We start from the raw sequence: 22,085 nt of genomic DNA, 5'->3' as shown, positions 1-22,085 counted from the left end.
TTGATATTTTTATAAAGTAAATTTATTTGTATATTTAGTTCGTTTAAAAAGGCCAAGCGTTCCTGGTGCGAAGAGCATATAATCCGGATCTGAAAGTGAAGAAAAGAATAGAAAATAAATGAATGTACAGCTATAAGTTTCAAGAGCTGTGAATATTATCAACATAAGTTATATATGATTTCTTTCTTCGTATCGCCCGCATGGGACGACCACAACTTTTGATTCAGCCTACAATCATCAAAGCTTGACGCCTTTAGTGAATCCGCCCAAGTGTATTTAGAAATAAGTATATTTTAATTTCTGTATTGAAAAATCTACTGCATATATTCAAAGATAAAGTTAATTTTCGGCAGATTCTGATTAGAGATTGAACTATATGTGCTCATTGGATTTACGATACCGTTTATTGTTCATTTTTAATTAGGTATCGATTGAATTACATCAATTCCAAAATGATAAACATTGTACACCCAGGCAGCTTACCCTCGTTTACTGATAATACCGTTGCCCATGTTGAAAGCGTTACCGCTGCACGTAGACAGTTCAGCCTCATGAATGTTCGGGCACCGTCTGCCGACAAAGTGATTGGTGCGGACACTGGAAGCGAAGAGATCGGTGGCTCGTCCGTGGGAGCAGAGGCTGGTGGTGCAACCCGGCTGCGGGTTCCTGCCGCCGTTGGGGTAGAAGTCAGCGTGGCCGATAGCGTCCATAATGCCGAGCAGGCGGCCGTCTGTGTGGATGCACTCTACGTATTGTCCGGAGTTACGATTTAGGGCATTTGAGTTTCCTCCCCACTGCGGGCCGGCGGGGTCCAATCCTAAAGACAAGAATAACGATTTAATAGTCTACACAAGTTGTAGCTTCCATTTCAACATAATAATTAATTTTTATTTGGTTATCAGATCGAAATTAATAATAAAAATTTTATCAAATTCTGGGTAATTTTTATAATTGTCGCCATGCCAGATGTGATTACAAAAAGAATTTATGCTTTTACTTTTTATATTCTATCAATACCAGAACGTATGAATATAGAAGAAGCGAGAGAGGTGTGTCAGGGACCCGACAAATGAACTACGTGGTCAATGCCTATACCTCTGGGTTCGAGAATTACTGAAAAAAACTATATGTACTGACCAGTAACACGAGCGGGACGACCACCAGCGGTGCGGCCGGCGTTGCCGACTACGTGAGCGCCCAAGCTGAAGCCGACCAAATGTACGTTGTTCCAGTTGCCACCGGCCGTGTTGATAAGCCACACTAAGAAGTTGCCCAAGTGTTGGCCGACGCTTGGCACACCTCGGACCGCGGTGTTGTAGTTGCTATTGGCGACTCTATTCCAATCTACGACAATAACGTTGGCGTCTTGTACCGCGAGAAATGCGGATGTTATGGTGGGATTCATGGCGGTGTTCCCGTTGTTGTTCCATCCGTGAACGATAACTTTGAGCGGTCGGGCGGCTCTGTAGTTTGAGTTACGCACAGAGTTTATGTTTCCGTGCACTAACACTTGGCGGTTGTTAGGATTAGATCTGCAATAGGTAAATAAGATACAATTAAACGTTTAGAAAGTTATGCTATTTTGAGTGTTATTTGATGATTCCATTTCTGATCAGTTCCGGAGTACCGGAGGATTACCGTATCGAATTTCTAAACTCACCTGGTAAAAAGCCAGTACTGGTTGTCAGCGCCGTTCCTGGCATTCAAGAACTCTTCATCGACGGGTTCGTGGAGATCTACCAGATGCGGCTTGTTATCGCCGTCCGGCATCCAGATGTAGCGACTCAGACCCTCAACATAGTGACTGTTGTCTCCAGGGACTGACGGCACAGCGTCTCCGGCGGTAACTAAAATCATTAGATCTATATAGAAGCGAAAACTTTGTACCTCTTTTTAAGGAAATTACGCAAACGGATGAACGTGAAATTTGACGCTGGAAAGAAAGAATAAAGTTAATATGAAGAAGATGTGTATAATGATGTGTTTATTTAAAAAAATCTTTGATTATAAATTATGATCGTATTCTAGGCGACCACTAAAACTAAAATAAAAAAAAATTGTTGGCAAATTATAATTTCTTAAATCGCGGTTTAATGAAATAAGCAATAACATTAAAAAAATATTAAATCTTTAGTAAAAAAATACTTACGAGCTATTACGGTAAGGAAAGGAATTAATAGTATCATGGTTAGAGTCGCTTTGATTTTGGTATCTATGAGCAAGTGGGGTATTTATTAAACTTTTATCTGCTGATATTCGTGTATACATGTGATTATAATCCGACGAAAAGTAGATTACATCAATCAATTACAAATAAATAGTAGACAGGCGATATATAAAGTTTTGTATAGTTTTTCGATAACAATACATAAATTTTCCGATTTGTTGGGTTCAAAAACGATATTAAGTAGCCGATAAACGTTTTTAGACAAATAAATTTAAATTACTACAAAAAGAAAAAATATTTCAAAACATAAAATTATAACCAGTAGAATTCAACTAGCGGGATACTTGTATTAATACAATATTTATTGTCTTTACTACTTTGTCAAAAATAATGAAAAGATTGCCACGATGGGTACATGTTCTACCTGAGTCACGGCAGTGGAATTCTACGGTATAACAAAAATACACTACAAAGTATTGATTAAGCCAGGGCAAGTTTGCACTTTACTTTTGATGTCTTGATACTCGTACCAAACGAAACAAACTTCCTTAAATGCCGACAAGAAGATTGCATTGAGCTATTTTTAATAAAAAAAAATGCTTTAATTATGAATTATGTTCCAACTTCGAACAATACGTACTTCGTACACAAGGCAACGTAAATCATCGGAAACCTGCGACTTACGCAATACAATGCCGTATAAGTTCGTACACAGCGCGCGTCGCCGACATTTCTATCTGCCGTCACCAAATACAATCGTTCGGTCGCTCGCAACCTGTTTGTCAAGAAGGTCGCGAGAAAAGTCGTCGTAATTTTCAAGATGGCGGAGCAAATCTATACAGTTGACATGTAGTCGCTATAAACCAAATAAACGATCCTCATCGACGATCCAACGTTGTGTGTACGGAGCGCGCAATGCGATTCTCGCGACGAAACCGTACAATGTTAGTCTTGACGATTTGCGTTGCCGTGTATATGGAGGGCCTAACACAAATGAACACAACGGTACACTAAACATCGGTTTGTAATTAAATTACTTTCCTTAATACCCTGTTTAGTAAAAAAATAATACTATTAGAAATATCGGTTCCAAATATTAATAGAAGAACGAGATTAGACCTTTATTTGGCACAGCTAATACTTAGTAGATACAATAATCCGCTTAATTGAAATCGAGATACACTTTTGCCAGATATGATAAGAAACTGTAATAATGTCAAAGACTGGAAAAAATCATCAATCAAGTATTAGCACGCATACGCACGGGTGCTTTTTTTAAGCCGCCTTAAAACTCTGCATTAGTGGCTTTCAAGCGATGAACGCTTTAAAATCATTCTTGTTGCCTTCGCCCTGTGCAACCCAAAATGCAGCCCAAATGAAAAACGTCGCGTTTTAAAAGCGTTCCCAAATTAATAGTTACTTAGAAATGTATTTGTTCTTTTTAAATGCGTTTTTAAGCGGCGTAAAAAAACGCCCGTGCGATAGACAAACACGGATATCTGGCCTGGGGACAGAGGCGCTGCTATTGCCATTAGTATTGTCATAAAATTTATAAAAATCCATTTAGGCATAGAAAATGCCATAACAGAAATAATAAAAGACAGGTAAAATATTGTCAAATAACATACAAGTATATCTGGATAGGTGAGAGAGGCGCTACCATCACGTTTAGTTCTATCAGAACACAGAGAAGCAGAGACGCAAATCGTCGGTGGTAATTTTTTGGCGAAAAAAATTTCTGAAGTTTTTCAAAATCATAATTACAATGTACAGTCCTCAGAACATAAGACCAAAATATAAAATTTATCTAGTACTTTAAAAACACATAGCTAATATACATATAAAAATCGATGTTTATTTATATCAAAAAATAAGTGTGTACATTATAATCTAAACGCCTGAATTTTTTATAGTTGCATTTCCAATTATTAATTACTCAAGTCATAAAACACAAATCGTAAACGTATCTTTTATATTTTTGTATAACGTGTATTGATGCTGGGAGAGCGTCGGTGGCTCAGGGGTTAAGCACTTGCAATGTGCAGATCTTGGGTTCGAATCCCGCCATGTACCAATGTGTTTTTCGATTTTAGATTTACATATGTACATTTATCTAACGTTCGTATGGTGAAGAAAACATCGTGATGCAACCCGCACATATATCTGGATTCCCGTGAGAAAAAGACGGCGGCGCGGCTCGCCACCGTCACGTTCCGTCTCCCGAAATGGCGAAAAGTGGATTGCGGAGGTTCATTTGGCCACACCAAATGGAGGTCCGTGATCTCTGCCTAACCCTTTGGCTTACAGGCGTGAGTTGTGTGTATTGATGCTTATCAAATCTCCTTGGTAGTAAGGGAGATATTGTATGCTGCCAAGAAGGTAGTACTGGCCAGTAACACGAAGATTTGCGTATTAATAGATGAAATAAAACAATTGAATAATAAAAATCTAAAGAGAGAAAGGATTTTATTTATAGTTTTATATTTTTATAGTTTGTGATATTTAAAAGAAGTTGAATTAATGATTATAGTAGAAAAGTGTATGATTTACAACTATAGTATCTGTATGAAAAATATACAATTTTTGAATTTTGTCACAGAATTAGGAACCATGTTGGGCTTCGCCTACGAACGCGTGTTAAGCGCCTGTACAAAAACTGTTTAACTTGATATAGAATGGTTTGCGCAGAAAAGTATTGAAGGACCATAGCAAAAATGTTATTCATTTTAACATATAGTCGATGATGTAATGAAAGGAATAAATAATAAAAACAATACTAAAAGTGTTATTCAGATGATTTTATTTACATTAAGTTAAATTATAAATTAGTTAATACTTTCTTAGATTAAAATTGACCAAATAATAAATCGGGGTTTTCAGAAAGGCCATTTTCGTTCTGTACTCAACCCGTACATACCAGATCTGAAAAAATAAAATGGTGTACAAATTAAAATAACTTAATAATTGTATTTCGCGTGTCTTAACAGCATTGTTTTATTCTATTTTTTAATTATTATAACAAGTGATAACAAAGAGTGATTCAAATATGTTTTTCGACAGTGGAAATTCACGGAAAAGAAGACAGTAAATATTGTTACCCTCGTTTAGTTATATCACAGTTGCCCATATTGAATTCGCTACCAGTGCATTGGTTGTTATGCGCTTCATTGGTATCATTGCATCGTTTCGCTACAAAATGGTCTGTGTATATACTGGAGGCGAAGAGTCTGTAGGAGCGACTGTGAGAGCAAGTGCTGATCCAGCAGCCCGGCTGCGGATGCTTTCCGCTGTTGGGGAAGAAATCACCGTGAGCTAGCGCCTCAGACATGCCCAGGAAACCGCCGTCCGTGTGAATAGCTTCCACGTAATGTGCAGAACTGGTGTTCAAAGCTTGAGGATTGCCCACCCATAGAGGACCTGCTGGGTCCAGAGCTGGAAAATAAGATTTCTATACTATTATAAATTTTTTAAGACAAAGAATTGTCGAAGAGGAGATGATGCGAAAGGAATTTTCTAGACTACTTTTGTGTTGAGCACTTGAATATGATTTTTTTGTACATATTTTTGAAATTCAGAGCAAATTTGTTTCTTTCTGATGATTTGAAAATTGGGCCTATCAGGGGCAGTCAGGAAGAGATCCCTCATGAGGATGCAGTAGCCATCGGTTAGTTTATACAAAAGCATGCCTGTGCGTTTACCTGTTACTCTTGCTGGCTTGCCGCCAGCTGTACGACCAGCTATACCAACAGCGTGGGCGCCCAAGCTGAAGCCGATCAGGTGTACCTTGTTCCATTCTCCACCGGCGCTCTCAATCAACCATGTCAAGAAGTAACCAAGATGCTCGCCCACATCTGGGATACCATTAGTCGCTGATACGTAATTAGAGCTCGCCAATCGTTTCCAGTCCACTACTATAACATTCGCGTCTAGTGTTTCGAGGATAGCAGTTTTCACCATCCTATTCACGTTTGAATTACCATCGTTATTCCAACCATGTACTATAACTTTTATAGGCTTGTTACCATCGTAACTCGAATTGAAAATTGACTCTTTATCCTCATAAGTTATGATTTGTGCAGAGTCAGGGTTAGATCTGTAATAAATAAAATACTTTAATTCTGGCATTTGTTATCTTACAATTCGTACTATGGGAATGAGATTAAGAGAAATGAAGAGTTAAGATTGTAATAGATTAAAGGCTTTCAACTACTTATCTATTGTTGGACGTAACATATTAATATAAAGATTAATTTAATAACGGTAGATAATCGTCAAACATCTGTGACCTAAATAGTGCAAAATTCCTTAAAAATAGGTCATATTACTTTTTTGGTTATATTCTGTTATAATTTCAATTGAACACGGACACTTCATTAAAATCGTTACATGACTTCGAATCTACAATAATCGCAATGAAATTATTATCATTTTAGGATTTTTATAATGATAAATATCACAACCAACACTTCGGAATCAAAAGTTATTAAAAAAAAAATTATAATAAAAGTTCAGAATATAGACCTGGTATAAAGCCAGTATTGATTGTAACTGCTATCTCTAGCCGTCAATAGTTCCATATCGGGTTCTTCTTGCAAGTCTACGAGGTGGGGCACGTCTTCACCGTCAGGCATCCAAATGTAGCGACTGACACCCTCAATGTAATGGCTGTTGTCACCAGGAATCACCGAGATGGCATTACCAAAGCACACTGTATTTGTGAAGTATTAAATAAGTATATTAATAAAATAGTCATTTTCATGAATTATAAGCCAAATGTTATTTTTAAATTTAAAGAAGAGTATAAATAGTGAGAAATGGTTGGTGAAGTGAAACACAAATAGTGAATTTGGATCATGTTAATGAAGCTAAGATTAAGTGTCTACGTTGCACATATGACCTATCTCTTTTATATCTTTTTAAAAAATAAGGATAACAATAGCATCTGAGCGTGTAATTTAAGGTAACAGCAATATAGTTTCAAAACTTTTATGTACTCTATATTAGAATAGTAAATACTTTTCTTCACAATACATATGTTCCTTGACACAAATAATTCGAGCATGTTGAAAAATAAATTAAATCCATATTATTCACTAACTGTGTTTTTTACAATATTATTTCAATATACTAACACATTATAACTGACACGATGAACACTATGAGTTCCATGGCGAAAGGCAATGAAGACTTTAACTGAAGATTTTAACTATTATTTTATATTGTGTATATTTATATATCTGTATATCTTATCATTATTACATTTATGTATGATAAAGGGATACTTACTCGTAGAATCTTATCTTTGTTAATGAGATAATCGGTGAAGGGAACTCTTAATTTGAGTTAAGATTACTTAGATATTATTTTAGTTATTTCTATAAATATGGTTTCGTTTACTATGTACGAGTACTTTGTGTACAAGGTGTTTCACCTTGACCGATAAAATATAAAAGCGACCTTAAATGATAAGATCCTTCTATAAGTGAAATCTAATATAATTATTGATAAGGAAATTCAATGAGATTGTAATCAACCAAGCAGACTCAATAAATATATCTCAATGTAGGAAGTGTCTCCTGTTCCTGTGCGTGCCCTCTGTCGGTTAAAGGTAGGTAACGTATCTGAATTGCGGATGTCTTTGGGCAACGGTTGCTTTTCTATATAGGCGTATACATGTGTCCGCTTGCTCTTTTGCCACCTTATGATATAAAAAGTGCCGTCATTACTAACACTTCTACGGACTTCATTGTCCTGAGAGTAAATTTTTGAGAATTAAAAAAAAGGAAAATCAAATTATTTAGTGACATATTATAAGTGTTAAATATAATATTGAATTCAATTTAAAATGTTTTAACAACTAATTCATGATGAATTCAAAATTAGACATAGACTGTGTCGTCTGTGGTAATCAATTGGTTTTCGTTTCATGGTATAAATAGCTGTCGCCCGCGACTCTGTCCGCGCGGAATAAAAAAAAACTTAATAAGTAGCTTATCTATTATTCCAGACTATTTTATACATCTATACCAAATTTCATCAAGATCCTTTGAGCTGTTCCGGAGATACCTTGTAACAAACATCCATCCATCCATCTAAACATTCGCATTTATAATATTCGTAAAATTAGTGTTTAAATAAGATATTATCTCTTATGCGATCGAATCTTACCAAATTAATCAAGTTTTATCTTTGACTTTAGGCAATATATATGTTTAAATACAGACGAACATATATAAGCGAGAGATCGCAATATTTTTCTCGGTAATCCTGCTTGGACTGTATTATTTTTTCCATATAACATGCATAATATCTATATATATAAAAGAAAGTTGTGTTAGTTACACCATTTATAACTCAAGAACGGCTGAATCGATTTGACTGAAAATTGGTGGGCAGGTAGCTTAGAACCAGGAAACGGACATAGGATAATTTTTACCCCGTTTTCTATTTTTTATTCCGCGCGGACGGAGTCGCGGGTAAAAGCTAGTCTATATATATAAAAGAAAGTCGTGTTAGTTACACCATTTATAACTCAAGAACGGCTGAATCGATTTGACTGAAAATTGGTGGGCAGGTAGCTTAGAACCAGGAAACGGACATAGGATAATTTTTACCCCGTTTTCTATTTTTTATTCCGCGCGGACGGAGTCGCGGGTAAAAGCTAGTCTATATATATAAAAGAAAGTCGTGTTAGTTACACCATTTATAACTCAAGAACGGCTGAATCGATTTGACTGAAAATTTGTGGGCAGGTAGCTTAGAACCAGGAAACGGACATAGGATAATTTTTACCCCGTTTTCTATTTTTTATTCCGCGCGGACGGAGTCGCGGGTAAAAGCTAGTCTATATATATAAAAGAAAGTCGTGTTAGTTACACTATTTATAACTCAAGAACGGCTGAATCGATTTGACTGAAAATTTGTGGGCAGGTAGCTTAGAACCAGGAAAAGGACATAGGATATTTTTTTACCCCTTTTTTATTTTTTATTCCGCGCGGACGGAGTCGCGGGTAAAAGCTAGTGTGAAAAAAAGATAATGTATAAAAATATATCACTGATAGAAATTTCTAGTTATTGCATTAAACTGTATTGCCCCAATTAGGATTCAGGGAAGTAATTTTATAGACGGAGTTTATAAGTTATCGCAAGTAGGGATTAACAAACGAGTGATAATTACATTTTATATAAAAACGTTTTATCGATAAAAATTCTAGTTGTTATACTTTCAAAATGTTCACGTTCACTAGAGGGTTCTTGTTATTATGTGCTGCTGTGGCAGGTAATTATAGTGCTTATAATTTTAGCGTATTTGTGAAGTTGTGATCTGGATAAACGTATTGTGTCTAAATTTTTGGTGCATTAGATGTTCTTAGTGCGGAATGTGAAAAAGCAAGAAAACTTGCCTTGTGTTTATTTTTAGCTCCTTCGTCCTCATGTTTTTCATTGCTTATGAAGTGATACTTAAGTGCCTATAGTTTTTTTTCGTATTAAAGCTCGTTCCTGTGATGAATACTGGAATTTCATTTAAGTAGAAGAGCATATGCTTGAATAAGTCTTATTGTATTCTAGATTCATATTAATAACTAGGTAAACAAATTTATTGTCTTGAGAAATTGACTCTTTGGGTCACAAAATGAAGTGAAAAGGATCAAAATAATTTCATTTTCATTATCATAACTACAGTTTATTAACTATAGTTTCAATTTCTGTCTTTTAATTTCTTCAAAAACATCAATTTTATGGAGCTATAATACTGCCAACATAAAATTATTTGTTAATAAAATTCATGCGAAATTATAATGCCTATTGATATCGAATGATTATTAAAATCCTCAAAGATTTAGTGATCAAGGCTAATACTTAAAAGAATAGGTAACTTATCTGTTAATACAATTTTAATCTGACAAGATAATTTTCGGGCTTAAGACATTAGTAATTTTCGTGTTATTTCAAAATTGAAATGTTTGAAACTTATATTTAGACGAGTGAAATAGTTTACGTAAAACACATCTATTAAATAATATTATAGGAAAAGAATAGTAATTTGTAACAATCATTTTGAGAAGTATTAAAATGGTAGTTATATGGCAAATTAATTGAATTTGTTTTTATTAACTTGTAATTTACTTCATTTTAGCTACAGCGTTCGAGCTGAGGGATGGAGATGTGGTTTTCCATTTATTTACAAGGTTGGTACACAATCTGCTGATGTATTTACGCTAATAATAGCTACAGTTATGCTTGCTGTAAAGTAAACTGCTATCTTTCATATTTTCAGGGCTAATCCCCAACTCAGCCAGCCCTTGCTACCCTCGGTGGCATCCATCATGACGTCATCGTTTTCCGTCACCCGTCGTACAATTGTTACTATTCACAGCGATGGAGAGGGTGTAACGGGCAACTTTAATGCTTTTGTTGTCCAAGGTAATAACTTCTATTATTATTTGCAGGATGTGTAATAATGAAGACTATTAGGTTCCGATTTCAGTAATAACCTGTTTATATTAACGGCTTGAACGATCCGAAGAAAACTATCAGAGCAAGATAAATCGAGAGTCGATAAAGAAAGAAAAAGACACAGTATTGACATCTGCATAATTTTACAGCTCATCTCTCAGTGGAGGATGTGAACGTTATAGCTGTGGACTGGAGCCCAGGCTCAGCAATGTACACGCAAGGTCTTGGCAACGCGCCACAAGCCGGCCGTATTATTGCCCAGTTTATTAACATTCTTATTAACAACTTCGGATATAACGCTGGCTTAATTCGCATCGTTGGTGTTGGTCTCGGCGGGCACATAGCCGGTATTGCAGCGAGAAATGTTAACGGGGAAATCCCACACATTGTCGGTAAGAATTGGAAAATTTAAGTAAACATTCAAGGCTCCGGAACCCGGTTGTTAAAATTATATTTATGCAATCTCTGGGCAAGGAATAAAAATTTTAATACTTGTTCATGATCAAATAACATTACTAGTTGTCACCCGCGACTCCGTCCGTGAGGAATTAAAAAAAAACTTAATAAGTATCTTTTGTGTTCTTCCAGGCTATATTCTACATTTAGTGTATTCGAAATGTTATCGAGATCCATGTAGCCGTTCTGTAGATACTGAGATTTAAACAAACATCCTTACATCTATTCATCCAAACATTCGGATTTATAATATTAGTAAGATAGTAAGATGAGTAAAACAAGAACTTTATTTAATGTTACAGCATTAGATCCGTCTTTGCATGGCTGGACTCATCACCCTGAAATTCTAAATCAGGATGACGCGGCAGTTGTAGAAGTATTACACACTACTGCCGGCCTTAAAGGTTACGATTATCCCTTGGGAGATCTCGATTTCTATTCCAATGGTGGACAAGCCCAGAGTGGTTGTGGTACTGACGTGTCCTGCTCCCATATTTACTCGTATGTTTTCTACGCTGAATCGATCACTGCTGAAATAGTGGCCGGTAGAAGATTTGTTGGAACAGCGTGTCAAGATTATGAAACTGCTATGAATTTACAATGCACTGGGCCCAGGGATTCCATTTTTGGAGGTTCAGCTACAAAGACTGAGTAAGTATCAAGTGTGTAATACATTTTTTGGTACTAAGATTTTTTGTAAAACTTAAAAATTTAAACAGGATTTGTGAATTTTTGTCACGACCATTTCATGTGTAGAGAATCCATGCGAGATGTTATCATAAAAATTACAAGCTCTTTTTCCATTAAATCTTTGATGTCCTGCAAGTGTTAATAAAAATAATTGGTAAACGATAATGGTTTGGAAATTTGGATTTGTTAACACGTTATTCATAATTAACTCGCTCATCTTATTGCATTTGTTTTTTTTCAGTGACTTTGGTGTCTACATGTTCCTCACCAATTTCGTGTCTCCATTTGCCAGAGATTAAATGTAAATACAAATTGATGTCAATACAAACATAAACAAAAAAGTTTAAGTGATTTCTATTTCATGGACCTTTTGGCTAAATGTGATAACTTCCAAAGTTCTGTTTGTCTTTTGTTTTTGATGCATCCCCAATCATGATTATGACAACACAAGAGACAACACATTGTATTAGAGGACTAAATTATCATTTTTACTATTTGCTCTTTTCATTTTCTTCCACGGGAAAAGATATTTCTTCTAATGTTTTAGGGTCGTTGAGTAATACAATGAACTACACATAAAAAACCTTATACTTTATATATTTTAATAACAAAAATTAAAAACTATTATAACAGTATTAAAGCAATTAATAGGATTATTTTTATACTTTCTTCTCACTCTTTCTTCAACCGCATGAATAAGACAAAAGCCGTTGCGATATAAGCAATAATTTATATCTAAGAAATGCTATTTTGTACTTAAAAACTAAAATAAAGTACAGGGCAAGTTATCACAGTAAATTAGGGTGCTTTAGGTTCTTTGGGCCTCTCCGCTGTGGCTCGGGTTCTGCGGTAGTGGTGACTACCTTCGTAGCGTTCTGTCGCGGTATGTCGAGTAGACTGCTTAAGAATGCCATGCCCTGTTCTGCGGTTTGGTAAACACCTAATAGGAATGACTCTGCGTCGAAATCTGTAGAGTCGCTAGAATCTTCTGATGCAGTCTCTTCTGCTTCTGTTGTAGCCCTAAATAAAAACATAATTAATGTTAACTGCACCAGGATCGAAAAATCGAAATATTAAAAACACTGATTTTGTTTATTTTAAGTATTCAGAACCATTATTTTTACTATTTGACATTAACTTTACCTAAAATCTTCCAAAGGCTACGGTCCTCCAAGCACCATTGTCAGTGAAACTTTTTCACGCATCCTTTAAATTGTACGATGTTAACATCGTACATGGGTTTTATATAAGAAAAAGAAAGTACATCAACTTACTCTTCAGTCTCAGCTGGTGGGTCTTCCATTTCCATACCGCCGGGTGTTGATTTGAAGCATCCGATAGGAAACTCCAGCTGAGTTTCTCCAAACAACTTCGGTCCTAGTTCTAGGCAACCCCTTAGGCCATCCGCAGTGGGAGCGAGGTCATTGAACTTCGCACAGACTTGTGCGAACTTTCCGAAAACTTGCAGACATATTGGTGGTGGATTTGCTCCTTTAAAGTAAAGATAAGAGATAACTTGCCATTAATCATCTAAAATAATGTTAATCGGAAAATATAATAGCTTGGTATATAACAAATAACTTTATTTACCATTTATTTCCATTTAGAGAATTTTATTAAGCTAATAGAAAACAAGTTAAGTGTTTTCATCGTGTATTGCTTTTGAAGTCGGTACGCTTTCTCTTAAAGTGCCATTACCGGCGTGTAACAGGTTTGATGCGGATTAATATATAATTTAATGGCAGCATTGATAAATACTTTCATTCAATTATTATTTGTTTCTTATGCTCATTTAGATATGCTATCTGACATGTACTCGTTCATGTAGTTAAAATGAAATAAAAATAATCAAATTCATAGTAATAATTACCTTGGATCTTTGAATTGTGAATGAGAGTTTTTCCATACGAGACCTTAACAGAGAATCCGTCTTCAGGAGACAGATATTTCATATGTACACAACCTGAAAAGATTTTTGGTTAACCATTAGTAATAGAGATATGGGAAATATTAATTGATAGGCATAGAAAAAAAAATCAGCGGCGAAATTAGAAAGACATATAAAAAATATAAACTGAAGAGTATACGAGTATGTAAAGTATCAGATTTAAAATTGTCTACAAATTAACAGCAACATAATGACCTTAAAGAATTGAATACTAGTTTCTTCTGGTTTGTTTGTTTATTTAAAAATCTATACCTGGACCACCGACATCGACGATTGTAATGTTAAAATCAACACAGCAGATGCAAGCGGGGCCTTTACACATGCAGTTTCTGTTCGGCTGAGAATTCCGTTGTTCTGGTACTTCAATCAGTTTCTTTCCAACATCCCAGTCAAGATAATCTGTGAAGAAGGAAAGTATAGATGTAATATGTAAATAATATTACAAAGGAATGTCTGAAAAGACATTTTAACATTTCTCGATTCGGCGATTTCTGAGTTTGAGTTTCATCGTCTTTAATAAACTTAATCAGGGCCTTGATTAGAATTTATTTGTGGTCTTTATCACAATTAATTTAGATAAAATATGTATGTCAGTAGGTCGACAATTCTGTACGACCAGTATCATAGGCGGTATAGTGAGTACGGCACCAATAGGTGATGTATAAAAAGAGCCCATTACAAGTCGAATCTTAAACATTGAATCCATAACTATCTTGATGTTCTTACTTTGTGTAACAGTTAGTGACATCACGCAAGATGCTTTTTATCACTTTCAAATTGTTTTACTTTCACTTGTGTACGCTATTCATACGCTCGTTGGGGGTTCATTGTACACTGTTACGGTAACCACTATATTAGGTTTAAGTTTTAATTTATATATGAGATTTTCTGACGTATGACGTCACAATAAGAAAGGAACTTTTTAGGGTGCATAAGTCTTGGACCATGGTAGTGCTCCTATAAAGACGGGACACAGGACAGGGTCTTTTCTCCTCCATCTCGAAGAATTTTAAACAGTGTAGTCGATGATGCTTAAAAGATTATGATTTTTGAGAATGTAATTATTCAATGTACAGAAAGTTGTGAGCAATTTTGTAACTAAAAGTCAATATGTTATTTCAAAGGATTTACAAGTTGCCAAAATAATAATCACTGAAATACAATCACTGAACGTTAATTCAGAAAGTTTTAAGTTATCTAAATGATGAACACACTGAAATCAAGATGTAAATATTTGACTGTAGAAGAAAGTGTAGATCGAAGAATCTGCTCATCCCTCATCAATTATAAGGAAACGCAAATTGTTAATTACGAAAAATACCTTTACACTCACCTAAGAAACTCGCACAATTTGCTACCGCTAGAAGAGCCAGCAATGACAGTGTAAGTTTGGCCGCCATCCTGCTGCAATTAAGTTCTAGAACGTTTTATGAATTTATAATTTTTTTTTTAAATCTCGCGCGTGTTATATGACATCAGGCGTTCGCGAGAGGCGTCGTGCTTGGCCCACGTCGAGTTAATACTGCTCAATGCTTCTTTACTTGGATCTCGCCCGGGCCGTTTCACTTCCCTCACAATAATAGAAGGTGAAATTTTAAATAAAGCATAACTATACTGTAATGATATGCACTGCTGCATTGAGAAAGTGTACATGGGGTTGGCATAAGTTGACATAATAATTGTGAACATTAAGACTGTAATCATAAAACATCATAGTTAAGACGACTAGTACTAAAGTTTAACTTCTTATTGATTTTTTTCGTAGATATAATGTTGAAATGCTGTATGTTATAAGATTAAAATGACATAATGGTCTCGTCTGATGACCTCAACACTACAGTAAATCGGTATTCTACTAATTTTGCTATTCTAAGATGACTAAATTACATTTCTGTAAAACAGAAAAATTCTGATGATGCATCACAATGTGTTCTGTTTCACAACTAAATTAAAATAAAATAACTAGCTTATTTCTAGTATTGCAATACAACGTAAAATAACTAATATCATGTTATTATTTTGACAGTTTAGTATATTTTATTTTACGTTGTATTGCAATGCGTACCAGTATCAGTTCAATTTAAATTGCATCCATTCCTTTTCTGAAGTTGATTTATTGTGTACTCGTACTTACTGTGAAATATATATTAGCATCATTGAGATGTATAAGGCAGGTGCATTACGGTCCGCGGCCACACAATGGGGTCAATAAACCGCGCGGGCAACGGATCTGGTGCAACATACTCTAATTAAAGTTCATTGAGATACATTACAAAAGAAAGAATCACTGTTAATTTACTAAAGATCAATGTTTGGACAGTTATCCTTTGTGTTCTTTACCACGTTAAATTTTGATGAAACTTTGTTAGGACCTTCTTAGGAAGCTGTAGTGTTTTTAATTATTTATGGAAAACATTTTAACTTTGCGTGCTTTAAAATGATGATAAAATAGGGTATTTAGATTTGGAAAGAAGTTTTAATTGATAACAATAAATTTGACTCAAAGGATTATAAAATAAACATCAATAAAGTATATAAAGCAGCAGGAATATTGATAGTAAAATACAACGTTAACAGCGGTTATAAAAACTAACTATTGTTTAAGAATTGCGTTAAGTTTTCAACACATACGTCATGACTGCATGCATGCGTATAATAAATATGTAACATTAGGACTTGGAAATAGACAGTGAATATTAATGAAAACTTTTTTATATCATACCAACAAAGGTAAATACGAGTTAAAAAAACCGAAACTTTCAAACGGAAATAATAATTAGTAATTAACTTAGTACTTCCTTACTGCTTATGTTACGCTAATATATAACTAAGAAAGAATATTTTAAGCTTATAAATATTATCTTTTTTTATTCATCTAGTCTAGACAGTTCGCTGTTTACTTTGCCCTGCGATTTTAAAATACGTCAAATTAATTTTGATTTCCTCGAAGTTAAGCGTTAGGTTTATAACAGCTTATAAATAAACCTATACAATAGCAATAAGAAGTACTTGTTCGAAGTTAGTATGATAAGATGTTACCAAATAAGTCGGTTATGTATGACTTATATAATCTAACAATGTTATTGTTACATTACTTTTACACTATATGGTTCGGTAAACAAAAAAAAATTAAACGGACGTATATAAAAAATACATAATATTATTAACGCGTCGAACATTGACCCAGACAGCTAGAATTACGTGAGGAGTGGCGTCGCGGCGTGAATGAGTTTTGAAAAACAAACATGTCCGGAGACGACGTTCAACTTTCACCGAGTAGAAAGTGACCGAACCACCGCCGATACACGCCGCCCGCTCGACTACAGCCGACCTTCATGTAGTCCTCTTATACCATAATGGCGTTTTACACGCTTAAATTTATTTTTTAATAATATTTGTGGCATTGTTTTTTCTGCCATATAAGTTCATAACGAGGAGCTCGTGCCATCTATTAATTAGGTGTATTAATACCTTATTCAATCATGTTGGCCCAGAGTTAGTTGGAATATTGAAAGAAAGACAATTTATCAGCAATGTATTGTTAGGATATACAGACGTTTGTTAAGACGTATCCTGTTAAACCAAGAGCTAAAATATCCTCACTATAAATAGGCCACAGAAATTGGTTAATTATTATTCAGTCAGTTTTGATAAAAAAAATTAATTCAGTTGTTCACAAGATAGTTTAAAAAGTTGAGTTTAATGTTATTTGTACGAAAAATTAAATTAGAACACAACATATTTGAATATCAGTTTCTTTTTCAACAGTAGTATAGCTAGTTAAAATAAATTTTAAGCCAATGCGATATAGTATGACTATATCCGAGATCAACGTACTACCTACGTAGGTTCTAGAATATACTATGGAATGAAATTCATATTTACTGATTCCGGATATACAAAAAATATTAGTAAATATTTCGCAATTAGCTGATGAAACGCAGACCTCAATATAAAAATAATTTAAATTTTTTATGAATTATTTTATTTAAATAAGACTTGCTTCCATTAGTGTTTGTTATATTTTATAGAATTAAATAAATATTTTCAATAAGGCGATATTGAATTCTAAAAAATGTGTTTTAACCTTTTTCATTTTAATGTAAAAAAATAACTTTGCAAAATTTAGGTGCAACGTAGAAAAAATACAATAAACATTTGACGTTTCTTTAGAAATGAGAAAATTTGCGTTTTAGACATAACTTACATTTTACCCTTAACCTAGTCCCTAATAAATAAAAGTAGGCACCACAAGCTATTGACATTGAATTCTACATAAACGCGAATGTCTCTATCGTCTGTCTCTTACATTTACTAAGTAAGTGATAGAGAAGAGTGTTCGATAGTGTTCCTTTCTCGTCGACCGTGTGGTGTCATTTCACATTTCTCTGAGTGCGAGGCATTGGTTGTATGGTATCGGTGCCAATAAGGCCGTTGAATACGTTTAGGGCCACTTGTCGTGGTTTCTAATCATTGTAATTTAATCGAACGTCAACTTTCGGACCGGCGTGACCACGACGTGATTATTATTGGGAGTTTTGTAGCTATTTTATAAAGAAGCTTCGCATCAGAGGTGAGTACTTTATTGATATATATTATAATGTGTTCTAAACTATTTTTAAATACAAATTGATAGTATGTATTCTGCAAATATTGTTTAATTAGCTAAGCGCAGTGCGTAGTGGAAAAGACTTCAACGAGTTCAGTTTTCAGTTGAATTTACAAATAATGTTTCATTTGCATTTCAATTGCCTGTGTATAATCAAAAAATCTGTAATAATTTTACAGAATAAAATAATTATAAATCCCACTTCGTCTTCAAATGACAGTTTTTTTAGTAGCATTTAGGTAAATATGAAATTTACTTACAATATTCATAGACATTAATTTTAAAGTTACTAAAAAATAATTTCAAAATAAACATATCTATGTAATAACATGAACATCATATTTATTAAGAAATGACGACATTTTTCGGTTTTAAAGTCTTTGTCAAGACAGGTGAAAAGTGTCTTTAAAGAATGTATGAGAGTTAGTTCCCGTAACTGGGAAAACCATGCCACTGGAGTTAATTTCTTTTTTCGTTCACAGGCGGGGAGAAGTTCTACAGGATGAAGCTCTCCCTGGTTTTTGAGCTTCTTTTGATATTTGTTCTTCTAGCGTTTGCTGCCTCAAAACAAATTGGTAAGATAATTTTTGACACTAACTGCCACACTCATAGTGGCACTAAATGATTAAAGATTTAGCATTAAGTATTAGAATTTATGAATCATCAATAATGTTACATTTTGTCTGTTTTCTAACACTTTTTTATTAAAATTATGCATATATTATTATGTCGCGTGTATTGTAAACTGAATCGAAAGTGATACCAATGTACTAGGAATTAATTAGATAGCCCTGGTGGTAAGTGATATAATTTATGCGTCGATGAAAGAAAAAATATTACATATCAATATTGGCTCGAGTATTTCGTATTTAAAAATAGGCAATATTATGAGACGTACTTAATTTAGACGCAACAACTGTAGTACGACAATTTTGGGAGCTATTTCATTCTCTTTGAAAACAAAACAGAAAGCAATCTTACTATCTTGGATGGACGGATGGATGGATGGATGTTTGTTTGAAGGTATCTTCGGAACGGCTTTCCGGATCTTGATCTTGATTTCGCACAGACGTAGAACATAGTTTGGAAGAACAAATAGGCTACTTATTACGTTTTTTGGTTTTTTTAATACCGCGCGGACAGAGTCGCGGGCGACAGCTAGTAGTTTCATATATCCGTATCAACAGAATCAATTTATTAATAGTATAATTTGTTTTTTATTCAGGGAAAAAGAAGAATAACAACAAAACTGGAGTTACGAACAAGAACAATGATATCAAAATAGAGGACAACAGTATTAATAGATATTGCAAGTGCTCTGAAGTTTATTGCAACTGTTGCAGAGACTTCCAAGTCCCGCTGGTAAATTTAAGCGGCGCAGGTAATACTTAAACAAGTAATATTTATTAAAAAAAACAGATAATTTGAACAAAAATACAAAACGGACACCCATTAAAAAGCTGTTAAGATAACAAGAAATCACAATTGTATTGATATATGCATGTTTACAATATTGAGAAAATGTTTATTTTTATAATATAATTCCATTGGATGACTTTTAGTATTAGAATTTAATCCTTCCATGTATGTATGTATGTATGTACTCAAGTTTACAAATAATCTCAATTTCAGGATGTGCGACTTTAATGTATTTGAACGACGACAAGATGTCGATATCTTTGAGATTTGGAAGAAAAGTAATTGCAAATCGTACATTATCCAGTAAGTATGTTTGTCAATCAAGTTAAGATAAAGTCATTTATTCACGTTTCTAGTTCGATAACGTACTATAGCTATTGTTTTTATTCTACTTTTAGTTTCGAACAAGGACATTCGCGAAGAAATATCTTTGCATTGTTTTATATCAATAAACGTTTATAATTACAGGTCGCAAACCAAGTCCAGTTTGTATGCCTCTACCTGGAGGAATATCTAAATTTTGTGGACGAGTTTATAATATTGCCCGAACTGGAGAAGAATTCAGAGCCTGTTTAGGCTTGGAACTTCAATCTAAGAGTACTGTCGAAGCGGCGGTCAGGGTATCCTGCTTCAAATTTGGTCCGCGTGGTGTTACCTCCGAACCAGCGGATCCATTACCATTACTACCTCAGGATGACAAAAATTCTGATGATGATGATGATGACGATGACGACGATGACGATGATGATGATGTTGATTTCGGACTTTCCGGCGATGACGAATATGAAGACGCGGACGATGACGACGACGATGGTGGTTAGTAATGTCGTAAAATTAGGTCGATAGATTAGACTTTTACCGCCGTATAGCTGCTGGTCTGAGATACTAAATTATAGAATAAACAATAACTGAATTGCGCAAAATACAGTATAAAACTCATTTATTATAATCTATACTTCTTTTGATTTTTAGGTGATCTTGACGCTGTTAATGATGTGGAGAGTGCAGACTACACAGGCTTCAGTATCTTAGGAGAAGATTTGTTAGGAGACCTATTTGGCTCTGGTGGTAAAAAATCCAACAAAAACAAAAAGAAACAAGCTCCTGTAATACCATCTACTACAACAACTAGGCGGCCAAGACCTACACGCCGTCCAATAAGGAGACCATCCTCTCGAGTAACAACTGTAAGGCCTTCGGTAACAAGAACAACAACAGTTAAAATTCGTCCCATCTCTCGCCGAACCACGCGACGGCCAACAAGACGACCAAGTGGGCGTCCGTCTAGAAGACCGACAACTTCTGCCGAAACTACATCGACTATGAGTTCAACAATTTCGACCACAACATATTCACCGATTGTTTCTAATAATATACCATTAAAAGAAGATGATTACAAGCCGTTACTAGATTTAACAAACCAAGAAACTACTTTTGCGACTGAAAAAATTTCTACCATGCAATTTCTGACTACTCCAAAAACTGTAACCACATTTGATGACCCAAGTCTCGAAATGTCTTTGGCTCATATAACAGGTCAGCTCTCTGTAATGCCTATAACTCCGGTAATTCCTCACGAAGATAGCGAAACAAATAAGAAAACAACTAGTAATTCAGAAGTTCTTTACGAGAAAGTGGAAACAATAACCCCCAAAAACCCATCTACTGTGTCATTCCTGCCAACAGAACCAATTTCAGATGATATGATTCAAATAGTTCAGAACCTCGATTCACAATCTGAAGAACTTGTACCCGAAAGAGAATCGAATTTGTCTGAACAAACGCGTGGTCATAAATACAAAATCACCTATTCAGGAAATAATCACGAAGGTGTACGACCAAAAAAGAAGCATAGAGGAGCAGACTTTAATTTAGCTGATTTAGCCGTTTTAGATTTGACTAAAATTGGAGAAAGCGTTGGGCAGCATTTGGGTATTTTCGGAAGGCATAAAAGACAAAACAAAAACAAAGATATAAAACACGGTAAGGACCAATATGAAGATGACTACGATATCATCGGAGATTTATCGGCCTCTATGGGTTTCACTGACCGTATGAATACTAAAAACAAAGAAAGTAGAAGACGCAATAAAATGATGCAAGGAGACTGGTCAAAAGCATGACCGATTTAAAGAGACTAAAATAGATTTAATTAGATAGTAATTATTTATTTCCATTTAACTTAATTTAATAAGTACATACTTTGTAAATAGATAAATTATTTAAATGCTATTTATTTTTTTGACATACATAAAATAAAAACTTTAAGAATATTTGCCTTCAATGTAAAAATGTAATGTTAATTACAACTTACCCATGTTTTTATTTTATTAAAGTTC

At 34.6% G+C, this 22,085-nt stretch overlaps 5 protein-coding genes across 5 annotated transcripts; 2 read left to right on the top strand and 3 right to left on the bottom strand.

Moving 5' to 3' along the window:
- Nucleotides 1-4: 4 nt before the first annotated feature.
- On the bottom strand, nt 5-2,247 carry LOC106714375 (pancreatic lipase-related protein 2). The gene is made up of 5 exons (XM_014507409.2): nt 2,150-2,247; nt 1,661-1,847; nt 1,138-1,532; nt 484-817; nt 5-89 (listed from the first exon to the last, which is right to left on the bottom strand). Exons 1-5 carry the CDS (start codon nt 2,184-2,186, stop codon nt 44-46), a joined length of 999 nt encoding a protein of 332 aa, XP_014362895.2. The 5' UTR covers nt 2,187-2,247; the 3' UTR covers nt 5-43.
- Nucleotides 2,248-5,011: 2,764 nt separating this feature from the next.
- Nucleotides 5,012-7,359, bottom strand: LOC106714370 (pancreatic triacylglycerol lipase). Its single transcript, XM_014507404.2, has 5 exons — nt 7,300-7,359; nt 6,689-6,875; nt 5,866-6,260; nt 5,266-5,599; nt 5,012-5,089 (listed from the first exon to the last, which is right to left on the bottom strand). The coding sequence occupies exons 1-5, from the start codon at nt 7,334-7,336 to the stop codon at nt 5,044-5,046; spliced, it is 999 nt and encodes a 332-aa protein (XP_014362890.2). The 5' UTR covers nt 7,337-7,359; the 3' UTR covers nt 5,012-5,043.
- A 1,946-nt stretch (nt 7,360-9,305) lies between these two features.
- Nucleotides 9,306-12,210, top strand: LOC106714371 (pancreatic triacylglycerol lipase-like). The gene is made up of 6 exons (XM_014507405.2): nt 9,306-9,446; nt 10,305-10,356; nt 10,446-10,591; nt 10,774-11,016; nt 11,383-11,731; nt 12,012-12,210. Exons 1-6 carry the CDS (start codon nt 9,398-9,400, stop codon nt 12,067-12,069), a joined length of 897 nt encoding a protein of 298 aa, XP_014362891.2. The 5' UTR covers nt 9,306-9,397; the 3' UTR covers nt 12,070-12,210.
- Nucleotides 12,211-12,416: 206 nt separating this feature from the next.
- On the bottom strand, nt 12,417-15,276 carry LOC106714391. Its single transcript, XM_014507429.2, has 5 exons — nt 15,052-15,276; nt 13,971-14,117; nt 13,641-13,733; nt 13,045-13,261; nt 12,417-12,790 (listed from the first exon to the last, which is right to left on the bottom strand). The coding sequence occupies exons 1-5, from the start codon at nt 15,116-15,118 to the stop codon at nt 12,559-12,561; spliced, it is 756 nt and encodes a 251-aa protein (XP_014362915.2). The 5' UTR covers nt 15,119-15,276; the 3' UTR covers nt 12,417-12,558.
- A 2,793-nt stretch (nt 15,277-18,069) lies between these two features.
- On the top strand, nt 18,070-21,907 carry LOC106714378. The gene is made up of 6 exons (XM_014507413.2): nt 18,070-18,291; nt 18,810-18,902; nt 19,553-19,708; nt 19,960-20,049; nt 20,215-20,562; nt 20,719-21,907. Exons 2-6 carry the CDS (start codon nt 18,830-18,832, stop codon nt 21,867-21,869), a joined length of 1,818 nt encoding a protein of 605 aa, XP_014362899.2. The 5' UTR covers nt 18,070-18,291; nt 18,810-18,829; the 3' UTR covers nt 21,870-21,907.
- The last annotated feature ends 178 nt before the right edge of the window (nt 21,908-22,085 follow it).

Source organism: Papilio machaon, chromosome 2 (genome assembly GCF_912999745.1).
Source record: "Papilio machaon chromosome 2, ilPapMach1.1, whole genome shotgun sequence".
Classification (NCBI taxonomy): Eukaryota; Metazoa; Arthropoda; class Insecta; order Lepidoptera; family Papilionidae; genus Papilio; species Papilio machaon.
This window is presented reverse-complemented; position numbering and strand designations above follow the sequence as displayed.

Excerpts from the sequence above, each read along its gene's own strand:
- LOC106714391 (XM_014507429.2), bottom strand. The coding sequence starts at position 15,118 with ATGGCGGCCAAACTTACACTGTCATTGCTGGCTCTTCTAGCGGTAGCA. Across the intron at positions 13,734-13,970 it reads CGTCGATGTCGGTGGTCCAG|GTTGTGTACATATGAAATAT; the intron begins GTATAGATTTTT and ends AAATCTTTTCAG. Across the intron at positions 12,791-13,044 it reads CCACCAGCTGAGACTGAAGA|GGCTACAACAGAAGCAGAAG; the intron begins GTAAGTTGATGT and ends GTTTTTATTTAG.
- LOC106714378 (XM_014507413.2), top strand. The coding sequence starts at position 18,830 with ATGAAGCTCTCCCTGGTTTTTGAGCTTCTTTTGATATTTGTTCTTCTA. Across the intron at positions 20,050-20,214 it reads TGCAAATCGTACATTATCCA|GTCGCAAACCAAGTCCAGTT; the intron begins GTAAGTATGTTT and ends TTATAATTACAG. Across the intron at positions 20,563-20,718 it reads CGATGACGACGACGATGGTG|GTGATCTTGACGCTGTTAAT; the intron begins GTTAGTAATGTC and ends TTTGATTTTTAG.
- LOC106714375 (XM_014507409.2), bottom strand. The coding sequence starts at position 2,186 with ATGATACTATTAATTCCTTTCCTTACCGTAATAGCTC. Across the intron at positions 1,533-1,660 it reads CAGTACTGGCTTTTTACCAG|ATCTAATCCTAACAACCGCC; the intron begins GTGAGTTTAGAA and ends TACCTATTGCAG. Across the intron at positions 90-483 it reads GGTATTATCAGTAAACGAGG|ATCCGGATTATATGCTCTTC; the intron begins GTAAGCTGCCTG and ends CTTCACTTTCAG.
- LOC106714371 (XM_014507405.2), top strand. The coding sequence starts at position 9,398 with ATGTTCACGTTCACTAGAGGGTTCTTGTTATTATGTGCTGCTGTGGCA. Across the intron at positions 10,357-10,445 it reads GTTTTCCATTTATTTACAAG|GGCTAATCCCCAACTCAGCC; the intron begins GTTGGTACACAA and ends TCATATTTTCAG. Across the intron at positions 10,592-10,773 it reads TAATGCTTTTGTTGTCCAAG|CTCATCTCTCAGTGGAGGAT; the intron begins GTAATAACTTCT and ends ATAATTTTACAG.
- LOC106714370 (XM_014507404.2), bottom strand. The coding sequence starts at position 7,336 with ATGGAACTCATAGTGTTCATCGTGTCAGTTATAATGT. Across the intron at positions 5,600-5,865 it reads CAAGCCAGCAAGAGTAACAG|CTCTGGACCCAGCAGGTCCT; the intron begins GTAAACGCACAG and ends CTTATTTTCCAG. Across the intron at positions 5,090-5,265 it reads TGTGATATAACTAAACGAGG|ATCTGGTATGTACGGGTTGA; the intron begins GTAACAATATTT and ends TTATTTTTTCAG.